General features: G+C 65.8%; 1 protein-coding gene across 2 annotated transcripts in view; it reads left to right on the plus strand.

The window, feature by feature from the left end:
• CBFA2T3 (CBFA2/RUNX1 partner transcriptional co-repressor 3) overlaps positions 1-12,540 on the plus strand; it is a 54,128-nt gene that overhangs the window by 38,803 nt on the left and 2,785 nt on the right. For both annotated transcript variants that reach the window (XM_061174467.1, XM_061174468.1), the window contains 7 exons: positions 2,759-3,000; positions 3,106-3,195; positions 7,435-7,616; positions 8,266-8,489; positions 11,067-11,152; positions 11,750-11,948; positions 12,395-12,463. In XM_061174467.1, coding sequence (XP_061030450.1) covers positions 2,759-3,000; positions 3,106-3,195; positions 7,435-7,616; positions 8,266-8,489; positions 11,067-11,152; positions 11,750-11,948; positions 12,395-12,463 — 1,092 coding nt within the window. The remainder of the gene's footprint in view (positions 1-2,758; positions 3,001-3,105; positions 3,196-7,434; positions 7,617-8,265; positions 8,490-11,066; positions 11,153-11,749; positions 11,949-12,394; positions 12,464-12,540) is intronic.

Raw genomic sequence — 12,540 nt, forward strand, 5'->3', positions numbered from 1 at the left:
CCCCCGAGCCGGAGTGTCACCTGTGGGTCCTGGAAGGAGCTTCTAAGGTCGCCCAGACCAGGGGGGCAAACAGGTTTCAATCTGCACTGTGTCTCCAGGGAGGGAGAAGCGGCACCAAGGGCCGAGTGAAGGGCACGGGCCCCGGGAGCGGAGCAGGGCGCCACGCCTGCAGCCCGCCCCCTCGGGACACAGAGGCAGCACGTCTGTTTTGGCGCCAACCCTGGCTTTCAACCAGTGCTTTCCAAACTTCTGTTACGTGGGACCGGTTATTGATGAGCCATCACCCAACACGTAAAAGCAATCAGGTCAAGCGTTTCCGGCGCCTTCCGGTGGGAGAAGGATACGCTGGGTCCTGCGAGGGGGAGCGCGCAGCGGAGGGAGCAGCCGGCCCTCCGGGCCCAGAAGCCCCGCCTCCAGTCTGGGCCGCGGGCCGCTTGCTGATGAGGAAGCGGAGGCCAGGCCCGAGTCTCACCCACATGGCACGTCTGGGCTGGTCCAGGACGTCCATTCCGAACCAGGGTGCTTGTCTTGGTGCCCACAAGGGCTGGGCTGCGTTAGTCTGCCTCTGAGGGTCTGCGGAGTGCCGGGGCAACCGGGGACGGGAGGCGACCTTGAGCACCGTGTGCGCTGTTCGGGGGCTGCGAGGCCCGTCGCCTGCGGCTTAGGTGGCCGGTCCCTGGCCCACGGCTCGGGGCGGGGGGGGGAGCGTTCGCAGGTGTCACCGGCAGGCGGGTCATGGAAGCTGAAGGTGCAAGCAGAACCGACCAGACAGCAGGCTCGGGGTTAACGGGGGTGGGCCAGTTCCAGCTCCCAGGGGGATGGCGCAGGCCTAGGGCTGGAGCGGGAGCTGCATCCCCCAGGCCTGCAGGGGCGGGTGGAGCCGGCAACCGGGACCTGGAGAACCAAACCCTGGGAGAGCCGAGGCCCAGGGAGGAGGGACAGGCACGCGGCCACCTCACGTGCTCCCGCCCTTGCAGGCTGGGCGAGGCCAGGGCGGCGGAGGTCACCCCCCAGAGCCAGGTCAGGATAGCTGGGCTGGCGTGGTCTGGAGGGGCAGAGCGACACGCCCGCCGTCCATGCTGTGGCAGTTCAGAAGGGGCCGCTTCCCAGAGCCGAGCCCAGCAGCATCCCCACCCCGGAGAAAGGGGCTCCTGCAACCCGGCCTCCACACACGCAGGCCCCGGCGGATGCTGGAGCCCTGGAGAAACCCGGTCCTGAGGAAGCGGCAGCTCTGAGCTGTCCTGCATCCCCAGATCCCTAGCCCGGCGAGGCGTGAGCGCACGGCCTCTGCACAGACCCAGCCAGACAAGGCGGGAGGGCCAGGGCACGGGCCTCGGGGACCACAGTTGAGTGAGTGAGAAGTGTGCCTGCACGTGTGTGTGTGCTAGTGTGCACGTCTATGCGTGCTGTGTGGGTGTGCACATGGGTGCGCCGTGGGGCTACATTGCATCGTGCCCGTGTGTGCACGTGGGGTGTGCTTGTGGGCGTGTGTGTGCACGTGTGTGAGTGTGTACATAGGTCTTTGTGCGCGTAGGGTGTGCACTGGGTCCGTGTGCACATACGTGTGTGCATGCATGCAGTGCATATAGGCCTGTGTGCAAGCACGCGTGTGAGGTGCGTGCACGTGTGTGCACATTTATGTATCTGCATGCAGTATACACGTGTATGCGAGCATGAGTGCACATGTGTTTGGCATGTTGTGTGAGGTGCGTGCAAGGCTGCTGAGGGAGGGAAGGCGCGGGGAGTGAAGGGCGTGGGCGAGGGGCTGGGCTTCGGGACGGTCGTGTAGGGAGCACACACGTGCGCAGGAGCCGGAGTCGGGTGTGCGAACAGGAGTGTGAAGGAGCAGGTCCCGTGCAGCCTGCAGAGGCGTGAGCGGCCGCAGGTCGGCCGCGGAGTCTGTGGGCTGCGCCTTGGGACCCCCAGAGGCGTCCAGTGCACCGTCCCGTGTCCAGACCCCCTCCACCATCACCAGGGGCCCTGGGAGCCCACGACCTCTGACCTCTGTGCAGGCCCTGGTGCAGGGCAGTGGGGTGCCGGTGGTCAGGCTCTGGAGGGCTCCCCGGCCCTGGGGGCAGACTCAGCTGATTACGGTCCTGCCCCTGGACCACTTCACAGCAGTCCCAGTGTCTGTCACCACAGGGACCCACACTGCTGCTCCCGGGGCCCCTGCATGAGCTCATCGCAGGCCCCTCAGGTCACCTGCCTGTCCTCCGCACGCAGCTGGGGCCCGTGTGCGCACACGTCCACCCGTGCAGCAGCCCCAGACAGTGTCCCCCCTGCCAGCATCCAACCCCGCTTGTCCCGGGGGTCCAGGCTCCCCTGCCCCACCTTGAGCCCTGTCAGCCTGGCACGGGGGCCCTCAGGCGGGCGATGGCACCTGCATAGGCACTGGGGCGTGGCTTGGGGCCGTGGTGGGGGGTGGGTGGCCACTGCCCTTTTGGGGGGATGAGGGACCTCCCCCTGGAAGAGGAGGGTGGGCCCGCAGATCCCGGTTGTGGGGAAGCCCCTCTACCTGCTCACAGGAGATGCGCGTCTGCCAGGCAGCGTGGGGCCGTGGTGTCCCCCGGGTGTGGAGGGCCCGACTGCGTGGCCCGGAGCAAAGCCGCAGGGCCGCTGAGCCCGGGCCACACCTGGATCCCGTCTGTACTCGCTGCCCCACCCCCACCCTGCCGGGGCCCCAGTTTATGCGTCTGTGAAGGGTGTCCGTGGGGCCCGGCTGCCCTGCCGCGTCTTCACCCCGCCTCTCCCCGCGCAGTGATGAACGGTAGCAGCCCCTCGCCCACGGCCGTCAGCGGCACCCCGTCCACGCCCAGCGGCTTCAGCAATGGCCCAGCCACCTCGTGCACCGCCGCTCTGTCCACACAGCAGCTGCCCCCGGCCTGCGGGGCGCGGCAGCTCAGCAAGCTGAAGCGCTTCCTGGCCACCCTGCAGCAGTTCGGCAGCGACATCTCCCCGGAGATCGGGGAGCGCGTGCGCACGCTGGTGCTGGGGCTCGTGGTGAGTCGGGTGGGGGCGCGGTGACCCCGGGCTGGGCCAGCCCTCGGTCTCTGCCCTCCTCTCCCCGGGCTGAAGCGAGGTGTTTTCTCCCCCCGCCCCCCCCAGAACTCCACGCTGACCATCGAGGAGTTCCATTCCAAGCTCCAGGAGGCCACCAACTTCCCGCTGCGGCCGTTCGTCATCCCCTTCCTGAAGGTAGGGACAAACCCACTTCCCCTGCGCTGGGGCCCCAGGAGCCCCGAGTCTTTTCTCTGCCAGCTCAGATCAGCCACTGTTCTCGAGACTGTGACTCCCCTGTCCCCCGGGGGGAACAGGGCTGACCCGTCTTGGCCAACTCCTGCAAGCTCGCTGCCAGGCCAGGGTAGTCAGCCACCCAACCCTGTGCTCTGAGAACGAGCTCCCAGGCTCAATCCTGTTATTAGTGGCCAATACACTCAGCCGCTCGACAGCTATTTTTTGAGCACCTGCTATGTGCCAGCCGACAACAACGGCCGTAGACTCTGGAGCTGCAGAGAGGGTGCATTCTGATGAGGGTGGAGGAGGGTGAGGGAGGAGAGCGGGGAACAGAGCCAGGCAGCGGGACAGCACATGCAAAGGCCCTGAGGCAGGGGTGTGCCTGCTGTGTTTGAGGAGCAGCGAGGTGGCCGTGTACCTGGAACGGAGTGAGGGGAGAGGGACAGTGGACAGACGGTGGTCATGTGGGTGAGCAGACAGATGGGTGAGTGGGTGTCAGTTGGAAGGCGGCCGTGTGGTCATCACGGAAGATAAACAGTGGACCAGGGCCTCTTGGTAGTTGGTGTTGGATGGGCGGCAGCAACACCAGGGTGTGTGAGCAATGCAGGTTCCTGGGCCCCAGCCCAGAGCCACTGAGTCAGAATCTGCATTTTAACAAGGTGCTGGGCAACGTGTGTGCACAAAACCGGGACAAGCATTAGACCCATGTCTCCCCTGCAGTACTTCTCAGGGCCTTCGCTCCCCTAGGAGGGTCGCACATCTCCCAGAGCGGGTGGAGATGAAATGCTTCCCGAATGTATCTGACCACGGGTGCCCCTGCTGGCGCGCATCTCCTCAGGTCAGGTTCCACAGAGCTCGCTTGGGAGATGCCCGCCCTGCAGCGCCTGGCGGGCTCTCGTTTCCCAGGCCCAGGTGATGCTCCCAGCCATGGGCCATGCTCGCCTGCACAGCTGCACCCTGGTGGGGCCTGCCTTTCAGAGGGTCTTGAAGACAGGCCAGACCAGACGTGCCCAGATGCGAGCCCTGACCCTGCCACTTAGCCCCCACTGTCCTGGGCCAAGCTAGTTCGCCCCTCTGTGCCTCATTTCTGCAGCTGTGAAGTGGGAGCCATTCTCAGGCTATTGGGAAGGTTGTGGGGAGAGACGCAGGTAAAGACTTTGGGACGCGCTCGACTGACACTGGGCATCGTCATCTGGGGATTTCAAGTGTTCTGCAGACGACGTGTCCTTTGCAGCTGCCCCTGCTGAGCCCCCAGCAGCCCTCGGGGCCGGGCGGGGGGGGGGTGGCGCAGACACTGCCACTGTTCCCGGTTAACAGGCGGGGAAACTGAGGCCCCGAGGTCCCCTCTGGTGGAGGGGTGGAGCAAGGCTGGAACCCGGATCCCTCCAGCGCCAAGCCTGCCAGCCTGCCCGGGGTGTGCCCCAGGCCCGCACCTCCTTCCAAGGGGACGCCACATCCGCTCCCTCCTCCCGCCTTCCCGCCCACACCCCGCTGAGCTCGCTCTGAGCTGGGCTGAGGGTTCGCCCATCTGGCAGTCATTTGCAATTCATCAGGAGCCCTTCCCGCTCCTCCCTGCTTTCAACTTACTGCTGACTCCACGCTCCCCATCGTGGGGGACGCAGTGCCTGCTATTCTGTCAGATTAGATGTTTACAGCAGATGTCCCACCCGCCCGTGTCAGCTGCCCTTGTTTATCAGAGGGGCAGGAGCAGGGAAAACACTCCGCATCCCCGCGCCCGGCCCGGCCAGGCCCACTCGCCCTGGCATCCCAGCATCCTCCCAGGCACACCCCAGTGAGGCGCCAGACAGGACCCGCCAGCCTGGCAGTGCCTGCCTCGGTGTGCCCCCTGCCCACAGCGCTGTCACGGGGCTCTCAGAGCTGTGGCGCCCCGATTGCTCTCCTGGTGATGGGGCAGCTGGGTGAGGGCCCTGGGCCGGCGGGCTGTCAGGGACAGAGTCCATTCGTCTGCCTGACATGGGGCTCCTGGGCGTGGCCAGTCCTGTCGCCGCAGCCCTGCCTGGGGAGTGCCCCGCCCCTGCCCCCCCACTCACTGTGGGACCCTGGCCTCTTGAGCACGCAGAGTGCCGCAGGGAGCCTGGGGGGCGTGCCGGCCTGCTGGGCGGCCTCGGTTTCCCCACCTGTGACCTGGGAGCAGCGGGGGCAGCGCCTTCCTGGGGATTGATGGCCTCCCAGGCCCAACCGTGGTGCACCCACGTGGTGGCCCTTGGCGCCATCTCCTATAGCAGAGGCAGGAGCAGCGGCCAGCCCACCCAGCTCAAACCCAGCTCTGCCCTTGGGCAACTGAATCTCCCACTTCCCAGTCCCCTCCCGGGTGCCTGGGGTGTGACAGCCCACCACCTCAGGTGGGACTGGGAGAGTTAACTCATGAGAAGCTCGTGGGAGCCTCACACCCAGGATGGGAGGAGCCAGAGCTTCTTGCAGCTCCAGCTGCAGGTGAGGCAGAAGTCAGAGAAGTTAAGTGACTTGCCCACGGTCACACAGCACAGCCACGGTGGGCAGACACAGGGCCTGCAGTGGAGTGTGGGGCAGTGGAGGAGGTCCTTGGGAAAGCAGTGGAAATGTCATAAACCCTCACCAAATGGGAGACACCTGCTCCAGTAACACCGTGACTGCGGGTGTTTTTGCAAACACTGATTTCCCTCTGGCCGGAGTTCCCGTCTGTGAAGAGGGCAGCATGGAACCTTCTTTCAGGTGGCAGAGCTGGGATTCACCAGCTCGGTCTGTCCAGCATCTCAGCGGCAAGGCCTCCCAGGCCCTGGAGACAGAATTGGGACTGCTGCCCAGGAAGGAGAGGACCACCGCCCCCCATAGTCTCTATGCATTTCTTCTGGGCCCTGGTCCCCATTCCCCTGGCCAAAGGCCCCAGGTCCCCTGCACCCTCTCCTGAGCCTGACGCTGTGCGTGGCTGAGTGGTGGGGCTTTCCAGAAGCTGGGAGATGCCGCCCCGCCCGGCCAGCCCTCCACCCGTGGCCCTGGCTCCCAGCTGGGCCCAGCCGGCCAGGAATCCAGATGTTTCCATGGCCCTAACAGCAACCAGCCAGTGCCCATGCTGTCCCCCGCCCTGCTGCACCGGGAGAGGAGGGGCTGGCGAGGGGGAGGGAGGATGTTTGGCGTCCTCGGACCTCCCGGGACCTCCTTTCCCAGCTCATGCTCCTAACGTGTTCGACAGATGGCGGGCTGGCCCCTGTTCAGCTATCCAAGTAGAAAAAAAACAGGCCTGGCAGCCGGCGCTGCTTGACAAAAACGCATTGGCTGCTTGATCGGGTCCGGGTGGATGCGCTAGTGGGGGCTGGTGGTGCAGAGGCGGGAGAGGCTGCTGAGGTGGCTTGGAAACACCATGAGAAATTGGGGAATTGCATTTATTTACAAATACTTAGAACTCTGGCCCTCCCAAGCGGCCTGCTGCCGGGGCCCCATCCAGCCGGCATCCCCCCACGGTGGCTCTGGGGAGACTGCCGAGCCCCCGGGGCCCTGCCGTGCTCGCTGGGAGGCCTAGAGCAGGGCGGAGGCAGGAGAGCACAGCAGTTATGCACGGTGGTCACAGGCGGGATCTGCGTTCGAATCCTGTGCCCACCCCCACGTGCCATTCTGCTCCCTGTGCTGTGGTGTCCTTACCCACAAATGTGGAACCCAGTGGTCGTGTCCGACCCCGGGAGGTGGCACGCGTGATGGCCCAGAGTGGTGTGGGTACACTGATGCCTTTATTCAAGGCTGGGCTGGGAACCCGCAGAAAGTGGGCAGGCAGGACCAGCCGGCACACGTTGGGGTCTGCGGCAGGTGTGCTGGGGTCCTGCTCGTCCCCGGCGGTGAGCTGTGTGCAGGGCTGCCCCGCCCCCCGGAGCCTCATTCTCCTCCGTGCGGGCGGTCGTCTGGGGCCTGTTTCCTCAGGCGCAGGCAGCGAGCGGGTCCTGGTGAGGAGCCCACCTCGATTTCTCCAGATGCCAACGCAGGAGGGAGCTTGGTGAAGGGGAAAAACCCCAAACCACTGGGTCTCCTGGGGGGCATGGTCCCGCCCTCATCCCCAGGCTGTAGCAGAGGAACTCGAGGCCCAGAGCGGTGGTGCAGCTTGCCCATAGTCACACAGCAAGGCTGGCCGTTGGCATCCCTGCCTCACCTCCAAGCACCTGGCGCCCTGACCTCAGTCGGCAGCCAGTCCAAGCCCCTCCCCGCCCCCCGCAGGCTAACCTGCCCCTGCTGCAGCGGGAGCTCCTGCACTGCGCCCGCCTGGCAAAGCAGACCCCCGCCCAGTACCTGGCCCAGCACGAGCAGCTCCTGCTGGATGCCAACGCCTCTTCCCCCACCGACCCCTCGGAGCTCCTCCCGGAGGTCAACGAGAACGGCAAGAGGAGAACACCTGACAGGTACCTGGGGGGACGGTGGAGGCCCGGCTCTCTCCCTACCTGACTCCTGAGAGCTGCGCTGGCGCCGAGGCTTAGCGGGCGCCCCAGTTCCGGGGCTGAGAGAACGCAGGCCGACACCACGTCGCGTTCTGTGGCAGCCGCTGCTGGGTTGGTCACGTTCAGCCTGAAGTGCAAGGCCACTGAACAGGCTGAATCACCGGGAGGCCGCCCTGTCTGGCTGTGGCGGGTTCTCCTGAGGACTCGGATTCCCCGGGAGGACAGGGGCGGAGGCAGGACAGACACTGACTGGCCGGCATACCCTGGCTATTCCCTTCGTGCTGGACGTGCACCCCGAGTGTCCAGCAGCCCGAGGTGCCCAGGTGCCTGGACTGGCCCTCACTGCTGGGTCATAGCGTGGGTACCTGTCCTGCTGATGGGGGAGGGTGCCTCCCCCACTCTCTCCAAGGAGGCCCAGGCTTCCTGACCACCTCACCCCAGGAGCCCCAGAGGAGGAGGAAGAGGGGAGCACGCGGCCAGGCCCCTAGCGGCCGGGTCTGTCTCCTCCTCTCTCGCTCGCTCGCTCTCTGCCCGCGCCCCGACCTTCCCCTCACCCCTCTGTCCACGGATCGTGGCCCCGTGACCACTGTCCCCTGCCTGCTCTTGGGACCAGGACCAAAGAGAACGGGTCAGACCGTGACCCTCTGCACCCGGACCACCTCAGCAAACGGCCGTGCACCCTGAGCCCCGCCCAGCGCTGCAGCCCCAGCAACGGGCTGCCCCAGCCCACGCCGCCTCCGCACTACCGCCTGGAGGACATGGCCGTGGCCCACCACTTCCGGGACTCCTACCGCCACCTTGACCCCCGGGAGCTGCGGGAGCGCCATCGGCAGCTGGGTGAGCGGCGCCCTGCGGGGGTGCACGCGTGCGCCGAGTGGAGGTGGGGGGCGGGTGGAGCATCCGGGGCTGCCGTGTGCACGTGAACGCTGGCGCTGCCCGGGCGCGTCTGTCCGGGGAGGATGGACACTGAGGACGTGGGTGCAGAGGAGGGATTGGCGCCCAGAAGCCTGAGGGACAGCCATCTTTCCCGGGGGGGCAGCCCGACACCGCCACCCTCAGGGCCAGGAGGGCCCCTCCCCATGGCAGGTGGGCGCCGTGGCTGCAGAGATGCCTGTCCTGGGGGCTCTGCAGGGCCAGGTATGGCATCTAGAGCCGCTCGGGATGCACTGGCAGCCGGGAGAGATCCGGCATGCGGGGGGTCCCCAAGTCGCGGGAGTTGCAGCCCCCGCCTCCAAGGCCCAGGTGCCCCGAGGGAAAGCAGAGGCACCACTGAGCACACACGGCCGGTATTGCTACACCAAAACACCAAATCCATAGAGGGTGGTCCGTGCAAGAACGAAGGAGATGAGGGAGGCTGGGCGCTGGGGCGACACCCCCCAGGGGCAGGACTGCCTGGTCCTCCGAGCTCCCCCAGGTGTGCCCTTGGGCAGGTCACGTGCCCTGCATGCCTGCTTCCTCCCTGTTGGCTGGGTCTAAGAACAGCCCCGCCTTCACGGGGTGAGAGGGGGTTAAGACCCAGCTGTTACTGGTGGTGGTGTGGCAGGTCCCAGTGGTCCTCTGGCATTGTATGTTTTGCTGGGTCCTAGAAGGCAGCACCCCGATGTGTTCTGACACACCTGTGTGATGTGTTAGCATACCCACATCACAGATGGGAAGACTGAGGCCCAAAGGGGTAACGGACAGGCCCAAAGTCGTCTAACTACCACGACTGACCTTCTGACCTTCCTCTGTGCTGGGTCAAAGGGATGAATAGGATTAGCCTCCATCCCAGGGAACCCCCCCCAGCATTTTGGTGCAGGAAACCTGGAAACAGCTGCCCCTGAGGCAGAGGCCCAGGGCACCGATGGTGGGCCCAGAGGAAGGGTCAGCAGAGGCCTTGCCCCTGCCTCCTCCCCCCGGAAGCTTCCAGGGCCCGGGCCCAGGCCCGGGCAGCAGGTGACAGCGTCTGGCTCCCTGCAGCCGGGTCAGGCAGGTGCTAATTCCCACCCGCTTCTGCTAACGCAAAAATAAACGCCAGCTGTCAGGCAGATCTCAGCCACTATTTTGGTTGGGGCGTTGGTGCAGGCCCCAGCTCCTTGGGCAGCAGGGCAGGGTGGTGGACAGCGGGCTGTGGCTACTACCTCCCACCTCTGCTGCAGTTTGGGTAGGCATTTCAGGTTTGGGGGCTAAAAAAGGCCTAAGTAGACCCCAGCCCAGGAAGCATGGGCCGTGCTGGGTCACAGTGGGCGTGAGCATATTCGGTATTTCAAAAAGTGTAAGAGGAGCTGCTGTGAGGAAGCCAGACGCTGTCCCGCTGGCGTGAATTTCTCAGCTCGCAGTTGTTTGTTTTGTTTCTGATTACGGGGTGTGGGCACCCCATGGTTTCAGTCTCTGGAGCTATACCAGCCAGCAGCTAAGGGCACAGCCCCAGCTCCAGCCGACCTTGCTTTACTTTGGTCAACATGTCCCTGTAACTAGCCTCAGTTTCCTCATCTATAAAATGGAAATAATGGCAGAACCCCTCCCCCCCCACACGGTTGGAGGTTGAGGCAGGGATGAACCCGTAAAGCCCTTAGCACAGAGCCCTGCTCCACACCCAGGGCTCTCCCCTCCATCTCGTCTCCCGGGAGTCTTATCACACCTCCGGGAGGCAGGCAGGGTGGGGAAACTGAGGCCACAGACAAGACAAGGGGCCCAGGTCCCATCGGGAATGAGTGTCAGGGCTCTGGCTTTTCCCGACCCCACTGTTTCCCAGGAGACCACACTTAGACCTGCTCACCTGAGACCCAGCAGATAAGCCGGATCACCCCTCTTACCAGGCTGGAGCTCGGCCCAGGGAACACAGAGGTGAACAGGCCACACTGGCCCTGCCCTGGGGACTGACACAGTCTGTTGGCAGGACTGAGAATAAGCAAAGAAGCACCTATAATTACTACACAACCAGAGATACATGGGGCTTAAGGCAGCCTGAGAGCGCAAGGCTGCTGAGGAGGAAGGAGCCTGTGACCTGTGCTTTGAAGGATGCACAGGAGTCCAGCTAGCTCAGGGGAAGCAGTAAAGTATGGGTGAAGCCAGGCAGCCACAAGGAGGCACTGAGCAGTGGGGAAGCCCCTTGACTGAGGGCTGAGGCCACTATGCCAGCAGCAGGGGGCAGAAGGAGAGTGGCTGGATTTGGAGGTGGGGGAGGGGTGGCCAAAGCGCGGGATGGGGACACGGGTCTCTTCCTCCGAAGCATGAGTAGAGGCCAGGCCTGTTCCTGAGCCCCCAGGGCAGTGGGCAGACGGTCAGTGCCCAGGGTTCTCTTCCTCACCTCTCCACGGGAAGACACAGCCCGTGGGCGGGGCCTGCGGCAGGGGCGTGAGTGGGGCGGGGCTTGGTGAGCGGGGGCGGGGCCTGGGAGCGGGGGCAGGGCCTGAGCATCGGCTCCCTCCGCAGCCGTGCACGGGTCCCGGCCTGAGGAAGTGATTGACCACAGGCTCACGGAGCGCGAGTGGTCGGAGGAGTGGAAGCACCTCAACAACGTGAGTGTCCAGGCTCGGGCCACGGGGCGTTGCAGCAACTCCCAGGCGCTCTGCCCAACCTGCGGGCGCTGCGGGCGCTGCGGGGGCAGGGCTCGTGTGCGCCCCCTTGGCCTGCGCCCGCCTGTCTAGGCTCGCCCGTGCGCTCCTGGTCGGCCCCTCAGCACCGTCCCTTCTAGGGCCCCGCGAACCGTCTCCTGGAGAAAGGTCCCCTGGCCGCGGGGGTGGGACCCCTTTAACACCATTTTCAGGGTCATCCCTGCCCCGCGTCCTTTTGGGGAGGGGATCCCAAGAGAAGGGTGGTCCCCGGAGCGGAGCTAGCCCGTCTGCTTCGCGGGGCAGATCGCACCTCGAGGGCTGCAGGGAGAGCCCCAGCCCTGGGTCTGGCCAAGCCTCCCCGCCGGTGTGGTGCCCCGGGCGCCTCCCCAGCCCCGCCCAGCTGCTCAGGTGTTTTTCCGGGCAGTGGAGGTGGGTTTTCAGGCCGCAGCCTTGAGCCCCCTTGGGCAGGCCTGGCGGGCGGGCTGGCCGGGCCCGGAGTGTGGGACAGTGTCCCGGCTGTCCTCATCATCGAGTGGCTCACCCGGCCCCGCGTGCCCGCAGCTCCTGAACTGCATCATGGACATGGCCGAGAAGACGCGGCGGTCGCTCACCGTGCTGCGCCGCTGCCAGGAGGCCGACCGCGAGGAGCTCAACCACTGGATCCGGCGCTACAGTGACGCCGCCGAGGACAGCAAGAAGGGCCCCGCGCCCCCCGCCCGGCCCCTCGGCAGCTCCGTGGGCGCTGAGGGCTCTCAGCTAGGTGTGCTCTGTGGGCGCGCGCGGGGCACCGGGGCCGAGGCCATCACTCGCCACGGCAGCGCCCTCACACGGCCCTGCAGTGGAATAACACCCAACACCGTGTAACCTGGAAAAGAGGGGCCGCCTGCTGCCCAGACACTGCCTGACCCGCTGGGAGGCCCAGCTCTCGGTTCCGATAGGCCAGGGGCCCGGCGCTGGGAGGCTCCTGAATGATGACCGTGGAGACGCAGAGGGGCCAGGCTCGGCCCAGCTCCCAGCCGAATCCAAAGCCCATCGGCTCCCGAGGGTCTCCTTTCCTGACATCACCCTGCTCCCCCCCCCCCAGCAACTGATAACAGGGTTTCCACCATGGGTACCTTGGGGGCCCCCAAGATCACACGCCCTGCCCCCATGGCCCAGTCGGGTGGGCCCTGTCCTGTGTGTGATGCTGGCCTTCCTGTGTTTCAGATGTCCACCGGGAGTCCGTGCCTCGGACCCTGTCCAGCTACATGCCCGAGGAGATCTGGAGAAAGGCTGGTGAGTGGGGGTGGCCCGGGGCCCCAGACCCTCTCGCCCTCCCCGTCTGCGTCTGTGTCTGCGTGGGGGTCCCTGCG

Source organism: Eubalaena glacialis, chromosome 18 (genome assembly GCF_028564815.1).
Source record: "Eubalaena glacialis isolate mEubGla1 chromosome 18, mEubGla1.1.hap2.+ XY, whole genome shotgun sequence".
Taxonomy (NCBI): Eukaryota; Metazoa; Chordata; class Mammalia; order Artiodactyla; family Balaenidae; genus Eubalaena; species Eubalaena glacialis.